The sequence below is a fragment of the Lissotriton vulgaris genome, chromosome 1_1 (assembly GCF_964263255.1).
Source record: "Lissotriton vulgaris chromosome 1_1, aLisVul1.2, whole genome shotgun sequence".
Taxonomy (NCBI): Eukaryota; Metazoa; Chordata; class Amphibia; order Caudata; family Salamandridae; genus Lissotriton; species Lissotriton vulgaris.
This window is the reverse complement of record NC_141685.1, coordinates 787,624,636-787,648,907: the sequence shown is the minus strand read 5'-3', so window position 1 is coordinate 787,648,907 and position 24,272 is coordinate 787,624,636. Positions and strand designations below refer to the sequence as shown.

The 24,272-nt window shown below is 43.6% G+C and overlaps 1 protein-coding gene across 1 annotated transcript in view; it reads left to right on the top strand.

Moving 5' to 3' along the window:
- Window positions 1–1,092: 1,092 nt before the first annotated feature.
- The window catches only part of LOC147747830 (tumor necrosis factor ligand superfamily member 4-like), a 137,361-nt gene continuing 114,181 nt past the window's right edge, over window positions 1,093–24,272 (top strand). Inside the window, exon 1 of the mRNA XM_086936368.1 lies at window positions 1,093–1,251. Within this exon, the coding sequence (XP_086792494.1) occupies window positions 1,093–1,251 (159 nt within the window). The remainder of the gene's footprint in view (window positions 1,252–24,272) is intronic.

Here is a 24,272-nt window from a genome sequence, read left to right as displayed (position 1 = left end):
GTACAGCTGGGTGGAGAACCAACACAGGGTCCCAGTTGATGACTCTGAGTCTTAAACCATGGTGCTCAGGCCAATCCCAGCACTGCTCTCATGCAGTGAATGGGATTCCCAGTATGAGAGTAGCACTAGGATTGGCATCTGGGAGCCTGTGCAGTGTGCCGTAATTCCAGGACGTCCAGGAGGCGAGGATCGGGAGCAAGGAGGCGGCCATCAGAGCTGATAAGTGTAGTTTTATATAATGTTGTCTTTTTTACTTTGCATTCCCTCTCCTCCTGCCTCACCACTTCACAATATGAGCGACCGCTACTCCAACTGGTGTGTTATATGCAACACTAATCTGATCTAGGGTTTGCCTATCTGGTTAGCCCGGGCTACAAAAGGTGCACCGATGATTCCCTTAGTGAAGCCCCTAGTTACTCTTGCGGGTCCTTCTGCTAAGGCAGTGTGAGAACTCTTATAACAGGGGAAATCGCACCTCTATAGTTAGTCAGTCTACCAGTAGCATAGCCAGTGTGTCATAGGCCCTAGTGCCAGGAAGGAAATGGGTCCCCTGGCCGCTGTTTGAGTTATAAAATACAGCAATAATCAGGGATGATTGGGCCCTCTGGCATCGGTACCACTGCACCTGCTGCACCAAAGGAAGCTACCACGCTGCAGTCTACATCTCTACACAGACAGCTCCCTTACAGACCCAGACATACCCCATAATGGATAATTGACTGTGCAAGTTCAGGGTCGAGAGGCACCTGTCTCGGCGTCCCATCTCCCACGCGGACATCCTGCGTGATCTTGTGCCCCCTGAAGTTCAGCGAAGTTCAGGGTTCTGAGGAGGGGTTTCCCCGCTCGGATCGCCGGTGCCTTGCCCAGGCACAGAGCGGTCCCCGGCTACAGGGCCCGATCCCGGGCAGGACTGGAGAGCTGCGAGAGACGGGAAACTCGGATTAGTCATGAAAGTCCCCCGCCCACTAGGTCTTTATATTACCAAGAGGCATCTCGCTTTCAGAGCCTTACTTTGAGTAACCCCTGCGGTGATCAGCACTTCTTCGCCCCGGTGGACCAGCGGTGCATGTATCGTCTACTCCCGGGGGTGGAATGGAGGAGGGAAGCCCGTCGAGTCAATGCACCTGCTGCCAGAGCTGCTCCCGCAGGGCCCATGGCGGACACAGGTTGCTGCTGGTCTCCAGCACTGCACAGTGGCTGGTGATACTGGCCTGTCTGGTGTACATGGGAGCGCACTTCCCCCGGGCTCAGGTAAGAGCCGTGACCCCCCCCCTCCCCCCCCCCCCCCCCCCCCGCGCCCCTGCCCACTCCTCACCACGGGCCCCTCATTTACGCTGTCAGCGCAGACGGTAAACTAACCATGGTGATAAATAACCGGGGGGGTGTCAAGTAACTGCTGCAGGGACCCACATGTCTTGGGTTCTAGCACAGATAGCAGGACAACCTAGAGGGATAATGCACACGCTGCAGAGATCTTTGGGTAATGTATTAATTAAAAAGGCTGAATCCCAGAAAGACAGCCCAGTTGGTTTGTGCACATGGCGCTGAGATATGCCCAAATTATTTGCAAGATACAGATTGCAAATTCGGAATAACGTAGGTCGGTTTGTTACTGGGTCAAGGGCGGGTATCTCTGAGTAATCTACAGGCGTAGAGGCCGGGGAGGCTTGGCTGTGCAACCTGGCTTCCTAAATTGCGCATGCCGTGAGGCCTCCAGTGCGCATGTCGGGTTGGTCGGCGAAAGAAAGCCGTCCAACCCGACATGTGCACTACACTTCAGTGCAGAGCAGACCCAGCCAGCCTGCTCTGCTGTCAATATTTATTTTCTTACTAACAAGCTCGTGATTCTGCTCCCGCAGGCCTCCTGCGGAGTGCATCGTGACGCGAATAAAGTACAGTGGCAGAAAACAACGACGTGCACCTTTTAGCATTATTTATTATTTTTAATAGGGGGGGGGGGGGGTTCAAGTTCAGCGCGGCAACGCCCCCTAATGCTCTCATTCAGGAACCGCCCGTGAGTAAATGCTTTTAATCTCCGAAATTATGTTTACTGGGTTAATACACCTACTGCACAGATCTGTGTGTGACTTACAGTGACAGCTTTGAAACCCAGTTGAATGCGTTTGCTGTCCCTCTCTGTAGTTAACCAGCTGGTTCCATGTTAACATTCCTGGAAATAGTTCATTTGGGCTAAGATTCTACTGCACATATACCGGAAGTTCATGAACCAAAATCCCAGGAAGATGGCTTTCTAAGGAGGATACTCTCGCTAAAGGGATCTGCGTGCGGCATGCATTTAACAGCAGGAAAAAAGCTAGCTCATTGGGCTCATATGCTTGCTGCAAATGTTTGTTTGTAATCGTCTGGTCACAAATTCAAATCCCGGTGGTGCCAACTCAACCTTTTATATCTAGATGAGTCCAATAAGGCTATTATTGTTGTTGTTATTGTGATTATCATCTTTACTGCCATTTTTATTATTGGTAACGCTATGCAATATAGCATATCCCAGAATGCCTTTGTGCTGGGGGACAATGTATATGCATGAATTGCTGCCCAATCAGGGATGTATCCGGAAGTACCACCAGCAGCTTGCACATTAGGGTTTGAAAAGTAAGGCTAAGCAGTGAGGAAATAATGTATGTTTGCAGTGTGTTTGCTGTATATATCTTCTAGACCTTTCTTGTCAAAAGTAGGCCCTTGAATCAATAATAATGTAGCGTTTGATGTCACGCTTTATACAATGCATGATGCGTTCCTTTCCAAGAGCGCCCATTTTAAGTCAGTCCTCTTCATCCATGGGCCACTGTGGTGCCATTTATCTTTTGCTTCCGCCCACTACAGCATGAGGTGCAGTCAGGGCTTTAAGTTCAAAGAAAAAAAGGGGGGCTCGCTGTGTCATAGAACCAGTGGCGTAGCTAGGCCTTCTACCGTCTGTGGTGCCCCCTGTGTTTGCCACCTGCAGCGGCCAAATTTAAGAGCAGTGGGGATTGAGGGGGGAGGGGACTGTCGATTTTCCTGTGGCCACTCAACCCCCTGCTCCCCCTTGCTACACCGCTGCATACAACTCAAGATACACCCTACTGAGGAGCAACACGTAGGACAAAACCAGTCTATTATTGCTTGTGGTCCCTTCTGGAGGGGGCCTCATTTGGCAGTTCAGGACAGACTGCTTCGGTAAGAAGCAGTCAGTACTGAGTTGCTTAAGGTGGACCTTTGTCTAGAGTGGCATGGTGGACAAAAGACAATGGACTGGAATGTGGCCCTGAAGCGACTGCCAGTGGCTGAGATTAATTAAAGCATTCCATCCATCACCTTGTTGCAGTATATATCTTGGCATTTGGGTCATTGCTCGGTACATTCTGTGGAGAGGCCAATAACTGGATGAGCATGTATTCTGACCACTTTTGTGCCGCATCGACAGGAACAGTGAGAAGCTTGCACTGCCTTCAGCCTCAGCTCCAGAGCTCTCAAAGGTGACCAGAAACCTGTGTCACACTAGCTGAGCGTGCAGTGATTGCAGAAAAACATTCCACTGGATTTTGTGAAATTCAGGGAAATTGTGAAACCATTTAATAGAAACTATAATTGTTAATAGAAAAATATAACTATCCAGACAATAGAGTACAATCTGGAAGGACCATAGACAATAATTGAATACACTATATTATCAGTAAAATGTAGAAATGAAACACAGCGTTATAAACGTCCGCCCACAACCTGACTCACACAAACACCTACACACTATTAAAAAGTAAAAACGCTGCGTGGAAAGAAAACCACAGGAAAAACAACATACTGGAATAAGCTAATACTCTTGGGAAAGTAAATTATGTTCAACATGTGAAATGTAAAGGCGTTTTCTATTCATGGATTGTCTTAACAGTTTGTACAGCCATTGATAAAAAACAAATAATGTTCTGCACTGTAAAATTAAGGACAGAATATTAGGTGAAATAGTGACCTGTTTTAACACCAGCTTTTAAAAACTGCTGGGTCTCGTACCCCGAGGGACCCGCCCCACTTAAAGATCTTGGTACTGGGTCAGCCTACTTGAGTGTGAGTGACAGCATTCTGTTCTCGCACAATGCACGCATTAGCACACCAATGGTGCTTGTGTGTACACCAAAAACATTCCTAAATAAAATAGTCATTGTCAAAGACAAAAAGGTCAGCATCCTTTGCCAATACTTTTTGAAGATGTTATGCTACTATTTTTTCAGAGCACACACTCACTATATCCAACTGTGCCTTAGCACTCATGAGGAATGAGCTTCGTGAGAGATAATGTGGTCCAGGGAGCAAGCAGGGATCGAAGTCGAGCCGCCTGACTCCAGGGGGAAGGGTGTTGGATGCGACCTGCAACCAATGGTTGTGTGTGCGGTCCTATTTAAATGTGTAGAACACCAGAAATGGGGTCATCTCCCTCTCCCGCCACTTGTTTGCGAAATTTAGTGGTGAGATGGAAGCCTGATCTCGCTGTCTCGGCCCAAATCCAACAGGTCTCCGCTACCTGCTTCAGCAAACTAAGAAACCTCCGGAAATTTTTAAATTTCTTACCAAAAGACTGCCATAAAGCTGTGGTCCATGCCACAGTGACATCTAGGCTTGACTACGCAAATTGCTTATACTGCGGCTTTCCCAAATACACCATCCAACGCCTTCAAATGATACAGAATGCGGCTGCGAGATTGGTCAGACGCATCCCATTTCGAAACGATGTCTCTCTTACATGAGCTCCATTGGCTCCCAGTTGCCAAAAGAATTGAATTCAAGGCCATGAACTTGGCCTACTGGGCCTTGAATGGGAACTGCCCTGAATATCTTAAACAAAGACTTTTCCGCTACAAACAAAATCGCTCTTTAAGGTCAAATTCTCAGAATCTGCTCTGCAGCCCCCGCTTTGAGAAGGCACGGCTGGGTGGCAGAGCACTCGCAGTTAGAACGGCCCTAATGTGGAGTGCCCTTCCGGGGAACCTTCGCCCGGCCAAATCAGAGACCTGTTTCAGAAAGGCCTTGAAGACGTGGCTCTTCAGTGCTATCTAGGCTTGGATTTTAAGTGCTTGGCCTCCCTGCGCGCTATGTCTGCTACTACAGCGCCGGCACACCTCTGTCTTTTGTTAGCCACCTAGAAATAAGCAGCTGCTCTTTCGCTAAGGCGGGGTAGCGTCTCCCCACAGGAAAAATAAAATGAAAATAACACAAGGGTATTATCATTTTATTTTCCGCGTATTGACCCAGTTTTGTTTTGATTTAGGTGCGGGTGGGGTGGGCTTTCAGCCAGCGGGGAAGAGGTGGTTGGCACTTTCTAAGTGCGCATGACGGATTGGCCGACCGTCTTGGGGCAGCCAAACAGTCATGCGCACTTAGCAGGTTCTCCACCCAGCTGAATTGCAAGGCAAAGTGGGGAACATGCACATGCTCCCACTCCATGACTGAGTGCTGAGCCAGGGCACTCAGACCAATCACGGCGTTGCTGTCACCAGCATGACGGCAGCGTTGTGATTGGTCTAGGAGAGCCTGTGTGCTTCCTGCTTCCATGCGTCGTCAACAGAAGAAAGAGAGAAGAGAGGCGACAGCAGGTTTGTCTTTTTATTTAAACCCACCACTACTGCCCCGAAGCAGCTGCCACTGCTAGAAATGTCTGTTCTGAACTGGAAAAGTGAGTAGTTGAGGTACTTTTATTGAAGACACTTCCTGCGGCTTCTCTAAATCAAGAGTACAAATGTGCAGGAAAGTCTGTATAATGGAAATAAACACAAAAAATGCTGGTTTCCCCCCATTGCAGTACTGCATAGATGGTGCCAAGTGCCTACATTCCCACTTGAGTGTATGGCAGCCCTATGGAGGGGTGCTTGCATTTCTCCACTCAAAGTATCTAACTTATTGTGAAGGTTTCTGATAATGTCCCACACGCATAAAACAACCCTGCAGAGTACTGTGCCTTTAAAAGAATAATAGTCCTGCAGTAAAGTGTGCATACACTCTCGTTGAAAGTACAGAGTGCATATACGTTCTCATTCAAAGTGTAGCAGCCCTGCTTGGAAGTGCATGTACTGTCTAATTCAAAGGGAAGCATCCCTGTTCAGAAATGTATGTACTGTCTCCTTCAATGTTTAGCAGCCCTTCTGAGAAGTACATGTACTGTCCCACTCAAAGTGTAGAAACTCTTTTGCTAAGTGCATACACTGCCTTGTTCAAAGTGTAGCAGTACTTCTAAGAAGTACATGTACCGTCTCATTCAAACTGTAGCAGCCCTGCTGGGAAGTGCATGTACTATCTCATGAAGAGTGCAGCAGCCCTTTGGAGAAACCTTTCCTAGAAGTGTATGTAAAGTCTCATTCAAAGTGCAGCGGCCTTCAGAGAAACCCTTCTGCCAATTGTATGTACTGTCTCGTTCAAAGAGCATCATCCCTTCTGAGAAGTGCAAGTACAGTGTTGTTCAAAGTGTAGCAGCCCTCCGGAGAAACCCTTTCTGAGAACAGCATGTACTGTCTCATTCAAAGTGTAGCAGTCCTGCTGAGAAGTGCATGTACTGTCTCGTTCAAAGTGTATCCCCCCTTTGGAGAAACCCTTCTGAGAAGTGCATGTAATGTCCCATTCAAAGTGTAGAAGCCCTGCTGAGGAGAACATGTACTGTTTCGTTCAAAGTGTAGCAGTCCTGCTGAGAAGTGCATGTACTGTCTCGATCAAAGTGTAGCAACCGTGCCGAGAAGTACCTGTACTGTTTCAAAGTGTTGCAGCCCTATTAAGAAGTGCGGGTTCTGTCTCATTCAAATTAAAGCAGCCCTGCTGAGAAGTGCACGTACTGTTTCTGAGCGTAGCAGCCCTGATGTAAAGAGCATCTGTTGCACCATTAAATGTAAAAGAGCTGTGCTGTCAAGACCATTTATTAAGTCATTGAAAGCATAACAAAATTGCTGGGATAGCGCTACTGTCTCATCAAAAGTATAGCTGACCAGCTGAGAATTGCGTGGACTGTCTCATTCAAAGTATATCAGTCCCTGTGTGAAGTGCCTGCATTGTCCTATCCAAAGTGCTTAAACCTTCCTGATAAGGCTCATCCTGCTCCACCAAAGTTTAGCAGTCCTATTGAAAAGTGCTCATATTTTCCCATTAAAAGAATAGTAATATTGTTCCGAGATGCTTGCACCGAACTATTAAAAAAGTATTAATCCAACTGAAAAATGCACTGCCCTCCAGAGGAATGTATAGCAGTCACACCTAAAAGTGCTTTTACTGCCACACTAGAAGTGAAGCAATTTAGCCGATAATTGTTTGTTCCGTCCCATTAAAAGTGTGGAGGTTCTTCTGAAAGTAATGGCACTATGCCCCTGACAGTACATCAGCAATCGCGGGAAGTGGAGAGGTTTTAAAATTATAAGCATACCAAGCATCCTGAGAAGTGCCGGTACTGCCCCTTTAAGGTGAATTAGCTTCCCTAAGAAGTGCTATATTGCCGCTGACCGCGTGACCCACAGGGGAACATGGGCGGGGCAGCGCCTTAGTCCCACCCGGCAAGCTCCAGCCGTCATCAATGGGGCGCCCCTCCCCGCGTCCACCAGTCACTGGCCAGGGGAGGGCTTACCTATGGGAGGGGCGAAACCCCTATTTATACCGCGGTAAACCACGACGGCGCCCCGTTAGTCCTTCGGGCGGTCGGGGGGCCTGAACCGACCGGGGGTGTGCCACACCGCTCCGCCCTGACAGGGGGGGCGGGAGTATAACGAAGTTGGTAATGTGCTGCACAGTCAGAGCATCGACTCGCCGTGCAAGATGGCTCCTTAGGCATGCGGGACAGCGAGGGGCTGCCTGCTTTGGATCGCCCGTAAGATGACCCACCTCAAAACGTCATACGTGTGTTGTATGAAATAAACCTGCAGCAGTTCTTTCCCATAAATATGTCTCCAGAGTTTCATTGGGTAGGAATTGTGTATATGTACAAGCGGGCGGGAGCGAATGGCGGTGTGGGCACTATGCGCCTTTAAAATGTATAGCTGTTTCTTGAAAGTGTCAAGTGTCCTTTCAAAAAACATTTCGATGTAGGTGGTTCTGCTCCAAAAATGTTATGCCGAGGAAATGGGGGTGCTGCTGCCCCATTAATGTGATTCAGCATGCATTTTCCGAAGTGCTGGGGCAATAGAAGGAAGGGCTTCAGCCTTATCGACAAGTAGTGATATAACTCTTAAAGTTAACCCGTCTTTCTAAAAAGGTACATCAATAGTAAAGTGTATTGCTCTTTTTGAGGAGGACTGGTGCTGCCCTTGGGGGGCTTAGCTACCATTGGTGCAACAGGTGCAGTGGCACCGAGAACCAGAGCCCTAAGAGCCCATTGAAACCTTAGAATTGTTGTATTTATTACCCCAACATCAATCAAACGCTCCATTTTGCCTGTTTGCTTGCATCAGGGTCCTTAGCATCCTTGCTACGCTCCCGACTGCCCCATTGAGGTGTACTGGTTTAACTGAGAAACAATTTGCGTTTGAAGGCACCGCTGCCGCCACCTCGCTCCAGGCACCCCAAAAACCTGCACAGCAGGTATTTCAAGCAGTCAGAGGCTCCAGGGACCATCCCTGGGCAGTCATAGAACTCTAAACCCCTGAGTCTGTCATATAGCAGTGCGACTGGGCCATGCAGTTATCCTCTTTACAGAATACGGGTGTCCATGGATGTGTGCGGAGATCCCAGAACACACATTATAATCGTGGATGAGATATTTAAAGGGGCAGAGATACAGGCTCTACAAGAGTTTGTCATAGTATTAAGGGACAAGACTGGGATAGGAGAGGTTGGGCAATGCATCTAGTCAACCTACTACCCCTTCAAAGTATAAAAATAGCTGGTTTCTCCACAGTACTTCCTACAGCCAGTTTAGCCTACTTCTAAGCATGTCTAGATTGTGCAAATAGTAGATTTTAGTTATAGCCCACGCCAGTCGTGACAGCCCAATTTTCAGAGTGTAGGCACTGACCAGTGTCACTACCTCACTAAAGTCAAATATGTGTCACATGGCAGAGAGATGTAAACTCCTTCCTGTGGGGGTGGCATGGCACTCTCGTCTCAACTCCACCATGACATTTGTTGTAAAGTTGGGGTGCAGTGGGCCTTCTAAGATACTTTCCCTCAAACCATGAATACCAATGACCTAAGTGGCCTCTTGATCCCATTAAATGTGCAAACCCAACCACTGGAGAGATAGTCCAAAGGCTTACTGATATGAAAATCAGTTAATAAATCACTTACTACAGTTTTCAGGATGATGGGATCCTATTCAGTCGCGGCCAAAGCAGGTAAGAGTGGTGGGGCCTGTGGCAGACCCAGGGGGTCAACAGACGTCGACGAGGGACAGTTAAATGAAAAATAAAAGAATAACACTTACATTGCACTCACAGCATCCAAGGTAAGTGTTTTTCTTTTTTTTAATTTTATTTTCCTTGGTCGTCATATGTCGACTTCCCTGCCCCGCCTGCCCGCCCCACCCCACCACTCTCACCTGCACCGGCCGCGACTGATCCTGTAAATACAGATTTTAATGCCAATTATAAAAATGTATGTGCCTAATTTGAACTATAGATGCACAATACAGATTCACTCAAACGTCTGCCTGATACCTATACTTACCCAGAGCTCTGCACTAAAATGCTAGTCACTCAAAAATGTGCTCCTACTAATACCATATACTCCTTTCTTAATATTACCCAAGCGCCTTCAGTGTTAAAATCTTGGTAATTCATATCTACACATTGAAAACGCCTCCTGTTGATACAAAAAATATTAAAAGAGCCTTTCTAACAGCACCTTAATATATTCACCCATGGTTCTGTTCTTGATAATACATAGACTCATTCAAGGTTCTAGGTCTAATTACGTCAGATCATGTCTTCAAGAACTTATTTAGTACTTTCAGTAGAGGCAGCAAGAAAAGGCTTTAATATGCCCATCAGAAGCATTGTGTGATTGGTTGGAACCTTGGGTGATCAACAAGCTAAATCCTGTATAACAGCTCAAAAGCTGTCAAACTCAAACATTTGAGCAACAGCAGATGTAATAACTATCTTACATATTGTGAAAGAAAAAATAATACTCATGAGCAACATTGTGCCTCATGAGCAAAACGTGCCATAGTCTTCCTGTGCATTGGTGTGTGAGCATTCAAAATATTGTGACAAGCAACAATATAGCAAAACAAGGTGTGCTATAGGGTAATGCCTCAGAATATACAGTAGAATATATTCTTGATAGTTGTTGATGCTGAAATAAAACACAGTTTTCTCAGTGCCAACCTCAAAAGATACACCAGGCCATCTTTTTTACCTGTAAGGTACTAGATGAATACTGAAGACTGAAAGTTGTTAAAGAGTATTTTGAAACAATTCCTGATATGTACAAATTCTGCAAGATTCTATACAAGTGCTTTGTGCTGCTTTGTGTCACCTTGCTTCAAGAAGGGGCCACTTGGGGCATTACTAGAGTGGATCAGCACAAACAGCAGGCATTAGCAGGGGACTGTATTTACATAAAAAAACACACATTGCATGTGTGTTGAAATACACAGTGCACATCCAATGCAAAAGGAACAAATAATGGACGGAATGATGAACAATGAAAGCATTCACCCCCACTTACAAAGATCTGGGTTTAATCCATTGTTCATTTGCTCACCACACCACCCCAGTTTGGTCCCAACCATATGCAAATCAGTTTTGACCCTGTGCCTTATGGGAACAGTCCAGCTCGTACTGCCAAGCCAGGTCCTCCGTGAACCGGAAACAAGCATCCTGGGACCGGTTTCGGGGCATCACCCCTCATCAGCCAGGCTAACTTGAATCTAGTGGCGCAGTGAGCAATGTCTGAAATCCTTCTGAGTTTTTCTGGGCATATACATTTTAATGGAAGGATATGCTTCCAGTACAATCTTAGAAAGCATACACTCACCTATGCACCATACTGTGGGGCTGTGCTTTGTGCAAGACAGCCTAATAAGAGTGGCAGAACAAGGGATGAAAGGAGCAGGAGGCCAATTTTGTAAATATTGCTCTTCACTGTTTTGCCCCCTTGCTCAACACAAAGCAGTACATTTAGCAGCCATGGCCGGTAGTAGGTGTAACTGCAGGGCGGTGACGTTGGCAGGGGGAGGGGCAGGGGCAGGGTGGGGGTAGTAATGTATGGATTACGGACTTTAACAGGTAAGTAAACATATAAATAAATAAAACGAATTTTGTTGTGCGCACTGCATCGCATTCGGTGATGCAGTGCACAAAACTAAATTCGTTTTATTTATTTATATGTTTACTTACCTGTTAATGTCCGTAATCCATACATTACTACCCCCCACCCTGCCCCTCCTCCTCCCCACATCTCCGCCCTGCAGTTACACCTACTACCGGCCGCAGCTGACATTTAGTTGCTGCATTCAGTAAACAATGTGTAAATTTGCCCCATGAATTTAGAGCACTGATCTCCTTTCTGCAGTCACCCACAGCTCGGTTTTGGATAATACCCAGATAAACTTACAGATCTGCTCTGGATAAGCAGAGCCGGGCTGGGACCGCAAATCAGCCCTGGCAATTACATCGGAACGGCCCCTGATGGGGCGGGAGGGGGGGGGGGGGGATATATGCTGGTGGAAAACACTGCTGCTGTGCCTCTGTTACAGGAGGCTGATTTTTTAGCACTGCTGCTAAACCAGGCCCCGTTAACAAATAGGCCCCCACCAGTCCAAAAATGCCTCCCACCCTTCTGGTCCACCGGGTAAACGCCCAGTGCCCACTACGGCCAGTCTGGCCCTGTAGATAAATTCAATCTCACAGAGCTGTTTGCTTGATTCTCTGATAATGTCCAGAGTTAACCAGAGCTTGTGCTTGCAGATGTTGTTCAAAAACATAGAGTCACATAGAAGTGTGATTCTAAAAATGTTGACAATGTACCAACCAACTCTCTCATCACTCAGAGTTTCAGGTTATGTTTCAGACAATATCTACACCACCTCAGAGTTTGGTTTGGTTGGCAAAATCGTCCACTAGCAATTACATTCTTATTCTGTGCTTTTTTCCAGAGGACAATTTTAATTTTTGCTCTGGTTCATTCTGGGATTGGCGGGACTCATGTTTCAGGTGATTTCTCATCCTATTGTAACGCTCTAGATGCCGATTATAACAGAATCTGAGGGTTATTTTGAATAAAGGTGTTAAGATTTAAGAGTGAATTAAGCAATTTAAATTCCTGAGACAATGATTGGTCAAAGGTGGTGATCTTCACCTACTTTTGTATAGGTCCTTGAAAGGGTTGATGGTGAATCGTGTATAGATGAAAGTCAGGAGAATATTTCAATGGGATCAAGGGAACCTCTTACTCAAGCACTAATAATTAGTCCTCTTGACTATGGAAATGTCCTAGTACTAGAGTCCAATGAATCTCTTCTTTCTAAAATGAAGGTTGTCTGAAACACTGCTGCCCACCTGGTCAGCAAACAACCGCCAGACGTGCCGTCGGCACCTTCCTTCAGCCCCCTGCACTGACTCCCAGTCAGGGAAAGAGCATTGTTCTAACTGCTCTGCTTAATTCACAAGTCCCTGATTGGCAAAGGCTTACAAGAGAAACTCACCTTTTACTGTCCTGTTAGATATCTAGAGTGGAAAAACAAACTGGTATTAAGTCCCAGCCGCATCTGTACATCAAAATACAGCGACCAGGTTTTCTTACCTTGCCCCCTACCATTGGAACAGACTTCCCTTATTTGTTCACTCCTGCACTGACTTCACGAGATTTAAAAAATATTTTAAAACCTGGTTGTTCTGAATTGCCGCTTTCTAAACTCACTCAGCTACAATGCAGAGATACCCATTTGGGGTGTCGCTAATGCGACACTATATGCCCATTAACATAACGTAACATTCAACAAAAGTATGACGGTATCGGTCCCACTGCCATCGTAATGAGGCCCTTAGTCTTATACACTGCTTCCATTCTCCACCTCTTGCATTGTTTGTTCTCTTAGCTCTAATGGCTGTACCACAAATACCTCACTAAACAAAGACTTCACCTTAGTGAAAAATGTACTGTACAATATGTTTATTGATTAGTTCTTTTTACAAAATATTGAAAATGCAAAGAGCTACATCTACCACAATGTATTGTAGCTTTACTGAAACCAGGCTTACTGAAATCTGCACATCACTCAAATGTCATCAAGTATTGCCTTTTGTCTGCCTACATATGGTACATATGTGCTAATTGACATGTGTTGTCAATTATTAGATATAATAACATTTGGAACTTGTAATCCTCTAATATTATATGAATGGCATTTCTATTCTATAGTATAGTTTAAAAAATAGATGCCTAATGTTTCCACATCAGCTTGGAGGCAATTATTTGTTTTAGTTTTGTGTACCTAAAAATGTCGTTTGTTATATTGGCACTTTGTCTCCGACATCTTATGCATAATGAGAACTTTGGTTGCAATAGATTAACAAGGAGCGCTCAACTAACCAGCAGGTGAGTACCAATTAGTATTTTACGCGGAAAGGTAATTTATGTCATGTGCATGTTGCATGGACTCTACAATCTCTGAAAGTCTGGTTTAATATCATAAATACGTTCATGGGACCAGATGTACTTAGTGTTTTTATGTCTGCAAATTCTTGATTTGACATTTTCAGCCATAAAAATACTTTTTCAGATCCTTTTTGAGGTGTCACGAAAGTTTTTCCAGCTCCTCATTTGGAATTGTGACTGGATACCGATTCGGCATCTGGAAATGGTGTGTTGTAGGCAACCCTTCCAAATATCAAATCAATATGCTATGTGTCAGTGTTTTGCAACAGAAATCCAGTCGCATGACATTGAAAAGTTATCAATACCTAAAAGGAGGAGTTTGTTGAAGAGTAGTTAGTGGTCCTTTAGAACACTGTAGACTCTTAAACTTTCAAAAAAGTAAACATTTCTCTTTGCCTTTAAAAAAAAAAAAAACAGGCCGCACAATTGCTTTATTTAATAGCACCCACTGATTACTTGGTCTGTTGACAACACCCGGCCACCATACCTGTGATGGTTTCCAATTGTAGTGAGTCTCAAAGTGCAACCTAATTCATTAATACTCATGAGGTAGGCCAGGTTCCGAACCAGTATTGTTTGGAAATGTAGGACCTGACCTATTAAAACATAGGCCGGATCTTAATTTTTTTTACCGGTCACTTTAATACTGGTCACAATTTTCAACCAGCATTATGTGACCAGATATTCATACATCTGGCCTACAATAGCATAATATACACCTCAGATCATGTAAAATATATTTATTAATGTGCTCGATTTGCTATGATGCAACTTAAAAGTATGCCACAAAATACAGTGCTGTGCTAACGTGCCATTATGTACGTTTAGAATGAACATGACAATGCATAATTCAGAGCAACAAAAAAAACAAAGTGTTTTTTTGAACCCCAAAAGTAGATCTGGTGAAATGTGTCCTTATTTAAAAATATTCTTCCCACCATAATTAGATGTTAGGAGGAAACATCTCCTGAATTGAAGGTCAGGCCTTTTAAAACATTTATAGAGTTGATAAAACAAGAAGTTGGTGGTTTTCACTTCCCTGTTTTAAGAAGTCACTGCCATGACTTTCTCATTATGCTTGCTCCCGAGTCCCAGTCAGAGAGTGACATCAATATCATGTTAACAAATGCACACATTTTGCTGTCAGACTCATGAAACGAGCAGCGGTTTATTAGAAAACGTTCCATGTTTATGGATCGTTTGCTGCATAAGGCGTTTGAACAAAACAAATCATTTAAAAGACGGCATTATGCCCATTTTCCAGCAGCGTTCCTCCCTGTTTTCAGGGGCGCGGTAGCAACCCCAGCACCCCTACTTCCAATTTCACTAGACAAATCGATAAGGCCCAACCCACTACCCTTCCAGTTGAAGTGGTTAATTTGTCAAATAAAAAGTGTTGGGGCACATAAGCGATAATTATCGCTATGCATGGTTAGCGGGTAAAATTATATCGCCGCGCAACGACGATTTTTACCGCTGAGATACCTTGATATTATCAAGGTTTATCTCAAAAGCGGTAAAAATCCTGCAAAATGCATGAATATCGCTGACAAATCAGTGATATTCATGCATTATTGTGACAATGCTCTTAGCCATGTTATCCACCTTCCATTGGAGAACATGGCTAAGAACTGGCTTTTGGCAGGCGTTAGCTTTTGGAGATATTCGCGCTTAACGCGAATATTTCCAAAAGTAGATAATAGGAGATAGCGATGTTAGCGACTGTTTCCAGTCGCTAACATCTTGGCACGCCCACTTTGCAAGTCATTAGCGATAATTATCGCTGACATGCAAAGTGGGCCCCAAGATGATCGCTATCTCCTTAAAGCTGTCGCTAACTGGTGTTAGCGACAGCTAGGTAATAGGGCCATAAAATTATCGCTGCTTTAGCGGGAAAAATTCCCACTAAAGCGGCGATAAGGCCCTTGGTAATATGCCCCATAGTTTTTCTCAGAAACGCTCAGCCTGTGTTGACGAATATAAGGACTGCATAGTCTTGCTTCCACCTTCTGCCTCTATCTTCCACCATATAAATCCCTGCCTGGTTTCTCACTCTTGCAGGCCGTTTCTCATTCCTACTTTCTCCCTTTGTCATTGATTTTCCAGCGATTTATTCCTCCACCTTTCCTTCTTTTGTGTTTTTCTTTCTCATTGGTCTGTTGAGGAAAAGTTAGTGCAGGTTCCCAACAATGAGTGCTGGTGAGCCCCATCTTTAACTACTTGCTCAAATTAAGCACTGCCCCACCCTCTGCAAGGAGTTTGGATCCCACTAGTTGGAGAACATTATGGCCTCCAAATAAGGCACTACCTCTTCCGCCCAGTGGATGGGGAACAGCTATCTTTAGTGCAGCAGGAGTATTGGTGTCCAGGGTCAGAAGTGTAAGAAGCCCACTGCATACCAATTACTCATTTTTAATGCCTCCCCATCATAGCTCTTTACCTAAGGTAAATAGGCTATAGGTGGAATACTCCTAAAGAGAAGCACTATCACAGTCTCATGAAAGTGTGAGCTTATGAGAAGTGGTACTTTCCAAATCTAAGTGTAGCAATCTTACTAAATCAACTTCCACAAACTAATCAGACCTCTCCGCTTAGCAGGACTCCTACTCGCATCCCTCCTCAGCATATGCAGAACCAGATCCTTCTCCTACTTCGCTTCTAAAGCATGTAACATACTGCCTCTCCTCATCGGAGCAGTCTGCTTAATCCTTGAATTCCTCAAGAACTGACAACCTAGTCCCGGCCCTGGCTCAGCCCATATAGCTCCTGTTGCCGCTCCAGGCTACCTACGCTTTGGGTGAGTTGTGCGCTGGACTAATACACAAAACATAACATTTCTACAATTTCACACTGTGCCCTGTGTGCTTATTAACTATCGTTGTTTTCTGCTTTGAAAATGCCATAAAGGATGGAACTGGGGAACAGTGGCAGCTGCTCCAGGGCAGCAGTGGTGAGACGGAGAAAGGGGATGCTAAAAAAACAACAAGAAAAAACACTTACTTGCCAGCTGGAAGGCTGACCCACCGCCGCCCCTCCTCTGTCTCTCCTCCATCCTCTCCTTTTGTGTACCGGAAGCACACGGACTCCCAGACTCCTCTAGTCAATCACAAACCTCATGCAGCACCAGCATGACAGCAGCGTTGAGATTGGTCTGAGTACCATGGTTCGGCGTTCAGACAGGGAGCGGAAGCTTGTGCATGTTCTCCACCCAGGCTGTGCAATACAGCTGCTTGGATAACATGCTAAGTGCGCGTGACTAGCCAACCCAAGACGGCCAGTCAAATCGTCATGCGCACTTAAGTGCATTCACAACTTCTCCCCCAGCTGGTTGTGCTGTGACGACAGCCAAGTCCCACCCCACCCCAAAACTGGCTTCAGCAGAGAAAAATAAAATAATAATAAAATTGTTTTATTATCATTATATTTTTCCTTTTCCGCACTGCTGAATAGCAGTGGGGCGATGCGCCTCCAGCTTAGCGGAGGAGCTACCCCTGCTGGGGAATCAGGTTGGAGTCTTAGGGTCTGCTCAACATCCTGTTATTCTGGGCAAATCACTTAAACTCTCCGTGCCTGAAAAGAAAATGAATGTGCCCTTGCGTAATGCAACTGGTGGTCATATAAAGTGCTCTAATACTTTTGGGTTGAGTTTGGGCTATATAAAACTGCACAGAAAAAAAACACATCTTCTGACTCAAGTCAACGCCACAAGTTTTAGCAATGTATTGTCAGTGTCAGTGTCAGTGCGCCTCCTGATGGCAGCCCTCTGGAGAGGGTAAAGAGGGTCATATGGGCCCACCAGACATTCCCTTGCAGGCAGGTGCAGTCACTCACTGCATTCACATGCAAGTGGATCACTCTCTCCTCTTAAAAGTGCAGGCGGGTTCCCGCCTGCACAGTGAAACACAGAGCAACGGCTTCAAAGCCGCTCTGTTTTTCACTTGAATGCACTGCCCCCAGTGCGAGGTTGCGGCTGTCCTCAGTGCAGCGCATTCTATGTAATAGGGTGCTCTTTCCCTGTTTGTACACGACGCACCTTGTTTTACGGTGTGCAGGGTCGCAAGCAGGTAACGTGCGCCCTATCCATAATACGGGTCAGGTAGACAAGCGCAGCGTGTTGAACAAATGCTGCGGAGACCAGTGCACCTGTGCGACATAGGATTAGATGGTGACATGACTAAGAGTTTTCTGCACCCCTGGGTGAGAAAATTTGTGTCGCTGAGTAACATAAGACAAGTATTTGTAAAGCGGTACATTGGGTGAAGAACATGTTTACTGCTACCCAACTTAAAGACGCTCATTCATCAACCTCAGAAGGATAGCATGCTCAGGGGAGCTGCTGATATTTGAATCCGTGACTAAGCACAGATTCCTGAAGTAGATCCGTTCGTCCCTGAGCCCCCAGCAGACTAATGCGTCTATATCCTGCATGATGTGATCTCCTAGTGAAGCACCTAGAGACAGTCCAGTTTGTAGTGTGTGCCATTCAAAAGTTCGTTATCATATGTATTATAAAAAGGTCCGGATAAGCGACTCCGGAAGATTGGTTGAAAGGACAGCCAGGTTTGAGAAAGTTGTATAGCTAATTCAAATTAAAATCAGTTAAAAACTAGCAATTAAATTAGTGAAAAACAGAGGAATGTCTACTTCATATCTAAATAAATGATGAGTTGTTTTTGCCTACACTGTTAGTTTTTTTTGTTCATTACATATTTTTTTTAAGTACTGGTGTTAACGTGACAAGTAATCTGCTCTGTGTTTTTACATTTCTGTACGTTTGCTATCAGCTTCCTTTTTTTTTTCTTTTTATACTTTATTTTGTATGTCCGTATGTATTTCTTTTTTTTCCCTCTGGGCATTTTATATCTTGTGTATTTCTATTTGCTTTTATTTTTTGTTGTAGTTTTGTAAAATATTTTATTTCTGTATTTTTTTGCATTTACGTAAGGTTGCATTTAATTTTTATACACAAGCCGCTTTTTATTGAGAAATTATTTCTTTCAAATTGAACAAGTCAGGGAAAGGAGGAGAAAATAACTTTTCACTGGGAAGCGCTCATTTCTTCCAGAAATAAAAGATTTAAGGTATAAAATACGAAAAATGCAAGTCTCTAAAGGAGTCTCACTTAAAACATGACAGGGAGCCAGTAACATGTGTTAAAGGGTTTAGCCATCGCTGTTTCAATCACTTCCCCACCTGGTTTCTTTTACAGGGCTGTAAGGGTGGCTCTATTTTGTTAGATGCTTCTGAGGTAGTGTAGGGTATTGATGTACCATTTATCAGTCTATCACCTCTCATTAATACCGTTCTTTGTGCCACATTCTCTCTATGAATCTCCATTTGTTTTTTTTAGTTTATGGCTTGCTCTAGGACTTCTTCTCTACTCTTTAAAAATGCCAGCTGGAAACTTTCAGTTCCAAACAAACAACAACGCCCAATTCTCTATTTTCAGGAGTTCTGGTGACTAATGTAGCTATTTAAAGTGTTCTGGTGACTAATGTAGCTATTTAAAGTGTTCTGGTGACGGATGTAGCTATTTAAAGTGTGGCCGGCCTCATGCACGGCCCCAGCTCTCTTGTGGAGGACCGGTTGCTATATTTAGAGATTCCACTGTGAGGAAATGCCATCCTCTGGTTTGAGGGCGGAGGATCTCCTTCGAGGAAGCTTTTAGACATATTTTCATAAAAGTTTTTTTAAAGCATATTTGGCAAATTTGGCAAATCACATCAATTGTTTTGTGATAGGGCTTAAAGACAGATTCAAAAAGGGCATTCAGAATATTACCGAGGAAATTGGATATTGGATTTTTCCACTTTGCCAAGTGAGCGGTTTTGTACTTTTCAACAAGCACAAAAAATATATATATATATTCTAGTCTCTATGGGCCCAGCAATAAATATTCCCATCTTAAAAGGTTGGATAACTTACATTGCCAGGGTTAAAATACCCAGTAGGAAGTAAGTCCCCATTTAAAGGAATAAGATGATATTTTAACTATCTCCAGAAACAAACATTGTTTGCAATGTTCTGGAAATATGCAGTTCCCTAATAAGTATCAAACAACCCATGACCTTAACTGTCCGAATAACAATGTTAATAAAGTGTGCTGTGATGGTTGTTAGTCCTCAGTGTATTCTCTCTATGTCCATTGGGGACAACATAATAATAACTCCAGAGCACACTCATTGACGGCCAACATAGCTACATGCAGCCACTGGCCACTGCAAAGCCAAAGGTAGCTCTGTTTCACTTTTTCACTAAACTCATTTTTAACAATTTCATAATTCTTTAAAAATAAGTTGAGTTGTTCAAAAGCTGAGCAACAACTCTAGCAATTTCCCTTGGCACTGGAACTTGATTTCAACAGGGTAACATTAACCCACAAAACAGAAAGCGTGCTAACAAAGCTGTAGGCTATTTGACTGCATCCCATTATCCATTGAAATGTAACATTGCTATAACTTTATAAAAAGATGACAGTCCTATGGCCCTAAGGCTTCCTATTTCTCACGTAGGTTATATAGATTTGGTAAATCCCGAAAAGCAAGTTCTCTATACAGTTTAATATAGTTGCACAGCATCACCAACACATATGGATGTTTGATTTTCAAAACACCCACCAAGGAGAAGCTGTCACATCTGGGAAAAGCTCGGAAATTTCCAGTTACGCCTTGTCTACTTTTAAGTAGAGGTGTGAGAAATTTACTTTAGAGAAATTTCACAAACATTACATGAAATTACTCGAATCTTTTTGCAATTCACTTCAAAGGAATCTGAATAAAAATGTAATGTGAGGGCATACGTAGCATTAAAAAATCACATGAGTTACTAGCAGAGGGAGCGATTTGAAAAAGAAAGGCCTCCTTTGAAAGTTTCTTGTGGAAAAAAAATTAGAATTTTTGAAACTGGAAATTTGCTGAATTTAGCAAATTTCGCATGACTCAAAATGTCACTTTTTCAAGACTTCCTAAGGGAGAACAAAGGCTCTTTGCGCATGGTGCATAGCGTGTGAAATTGCTGGAATCAGAAGTTTTACAACTGAGTGTCTGGTTTTCAAAGAAGAGGGAGTGAATGAGGCTACATGATCAAAGAAGTAGTCTTGAGAGATAGAAGAGCTTCCTGCATCTGTTTCCTGGTCCGCTTTATTAGCAGTTGACTTAGAAACGCCTTCAATACAATTAGCTGATGATATCTCTTCATTGTATCAAAAAGGCTAGGACTGGGCATCAATATGACTAAATGGATATCCTTGCACCTACTCAATCGGTTGCAAAGGATCATACTAGAGAGATTTCAAGTCCATGTACTATGTGGATGGCACAAGACAGCGGTGTCCCCTTTTGCAGCTTATTTTTGTGTTTTCCATGGAACCCTGGGCGATCATAATGTGACTTGAATGCAGAAATAGAGGAATACAAATATCAGACTCAACACACAGTATCATTAAAAACTGACAACCTATCAACCCTTTAATAGTGGAATTGAAGCAATTTGGCCAAGACTCCTGAACAAAGGTGAATTATCCAAAGTCTTTTGTATTTCCTATTGGTCCCATTATGGGAGGAAACATGGAAGGAATCGGATGAAGTACAGTACTACAGGTTTGTTAGTCTCGGAGCTCTAGTTCATCATATAGACATAGACATTGTAGTATCACTCAGACAAGTATTTATGCTATAGGAGGTAGCCTGGTATCTTCGATAAATCTCCTTCGGTCTTTAATGGGCAAGACAGACCTAGCTAAATGGTGGTGCTTTCTTTTGAGGCTTTTGTTTAGGGTTCCCAGATTACAAGCTCTATTATACGGCAGCTTAGTTACATTGGGCACCTGGATGGTTCAGTGTTCCCCCATTCTTTGAAGCAGAATATATATATATATATATATATATATATATATATATATATATATATATATATATATATATATATATATATATATATATATATATATATATATATATATATATATATATATATATATATATTAACAAGCCATGGTAGAGCAAACGGAATGGTTAAATGGTTAATTAATACAACCAAAGCGATTAGGAGAAAGAAAAATCAAACTATTAAAAAAAGCCAAATATACCTAGGCCAGGTGCCTCAAGAGGAAACTTCAGTAGCAACATACTCTTCCAAAATATCACTAAGGAGAATGTGAGCTAAGAGGATACAATGTGATTCGAGGGTTATAGGGCTGGTCGGGTGGGGATTGGCACAATAGGAAAACTGAATGAGAAAGACTGGAAAATAATAGCTACATCCCAGAGATTTCAAGAAATGGAAGGTTTCAGTTACTATACTTCAACCTCTTAGAGGAGTGAACAAAATATACCCTACATCACCTGCCTCTTGCGCCAGGTTTTGGGTTGCTGAGGCAGATTTCTTTCATATGGTCCGGGCATGTAATATCATTATGGAATATTGAAAACAGACTGCTAATGTGATTACTGAGGTGTCAGTAAGAAATGACTTACGAAAGCAAGAGCTATATTGACTAGATCTTCTATCTTGCCACAAGAATAGAAACATTTACTGTCGATTTATAGATTCGGCTCTAGTATTTATCAAGAGAAGTATAGTAATGCATTGGCAATAACCAAGAGGCGATGTCACAAGATGGAAAAAAGAGGCAAAATATGGGCTGAGTTGGAATGGTCGGTGCTTCATATAGAAAGATGGGTGGAGTACTATGTGGCCAAAGGGCGAGATTAGTGTCAAACCTCACTCAAACAAGTAATGACGAGAATCCAAAAATGATAAGACAGAAGCCCCGAACTCGCAACAAAAACGTTGTAAACTACACTCCAATGAGGTTGCTGTATTAGTGACTGATAAATCGACTGGCTAATAGGATGCTTATTGATGCCAATGATGCACTGCAGGCAGCACTGTTCCTGAATTGTGAGAATGCAATGGGCTGCTTAAATGCAGTGAACCAGTAATAGATATGGAGGCTACTCCTGAGGGACTAACAAACCTGATTGGCATACCCGCTGAAGGTTTTATCTGTTTCCCTTATGGGTTTGTGTAGGTCTCGCTTTTGAAAGCAAAATGTATCTATTAATAGCAATATATATATATATATATATATATATATATATATATATATATATATACCGTATTCTTTGGATCTGCCCCTTTTAACCATTTATTTTCTTCAATCAGCACCTTTGAACCACTGTCTTTAAATTGTGATAATCATGTCGTTACTCAGCCCAGTGGAGTGCTAATCTCTCACCTAATGCTAGTGGCTGCTTGGGTGTATGCTTCTGCCTTCCCTCAGTCCTTGCATTGAATTGCATGAGGGACTTCTGTTGTAAAGTGGTTTATTAGTAGTGATAAATAGTAACTTACCACTGGTAATAAGTCCACAAACACAATAAAAAATAAAGAGTTCAGACAAGGTCTCTAACAATTATTCCCTTGCTCAACCCTTGGAAGCTGGCAAATAGCAGGCAGGTGTAAATTAGGAGACAGGTCTATAAAGCATTTAAGAATACTGATACTTTCAATAAGTAAGACATAACACACAATAAAAATCAATTTCCAATTTATGAAAATAGATGATATATTTATTAACAAATAGACACCAAAATGCCAGAAATCCAATCTAGGGAACTGAAGATTTGAAATGTTAAAGAATAAACACATTGCAGTGCTTACAAACATATAGGACCACTTTGGGACTTCTGGTAATACTTGACTAGGACAAAGTCAACGTTTGAGGCCAACCGCGATGTAACCCTGTTCGTATACACTGAGTGGGAGGCCTCAGTTAAAATGTTACCTTCGGACTTAAAAACGTTTCTGGAGGATTTGTTTGTCAATGCACTGTCGTCGGACTGCTTCTCTGCTAGGCCTCTGTCAAATCCTGGAAATCTGGAGCTTTCAGTGGGACGAACTTGAAATCCAGGCCGGGTCGCAGTTGACCATAGCTGGCTTGACTGTCGACGTCAAGTCAGTCACCTTATAGAGCTTAACGACAAAAAATTCCCAAACTTCACCAACCTTCTGGATCTTCTTCCAGAAGGTCTCCTTGAGGGTTCAATATGTCCCAAAAAAAAACAAGGGTCAGGAATCTCCTAGATGGTCCCTTGGACAGTCTGGCCTACAATTCCTACAATGCACCTGACCAAATCCTTAAAAGTAGTAGTACCAGATTGTGCAGCAGGTGCAGTACTTCAGAGTGACATCTTTTCGGTGCAGACCCTGATTCCAGCAGAGCAAGCCTTCTTCTCCTTTTAGTTTCAGGCAGCAGATCTGAGCAGGAATGCAGTTCTTCCATATGTATCTAGTGTTGCTTGGCATCAAACAGGGGGACACCCCTGACCAATGGGTTGCATGCTGCCACTCAGGTATGTGACCACTTCTCTAAAGTGTGGCATATTCGTGTCCCAGAAAACACTGTTCTCTCAAAATCCAACATGGAGAACGTCTCACCAAACCTACCTATTGGTGAGCCTAACTTTCCTAAACACTTCCCTTCTAATCCTCTCCCTAATCTGATTACAGGGGCTCCTGTGTTATGTGGGTGGTAGGATATGGGGGTTAGCCTGTGCTGTCCTAAAGTGTCATTCTCGCTTTGAAGACCAGTTTGGCTACTCCAGTCCTCACCACCTTCCTACCATATGCTCAGCAGCTTGTACTTCTTCACCAACAGGAAACCCATTATCTCTCTAGAAGGACTTTTCACACCTTGTTAGAGAAGCCTGGCT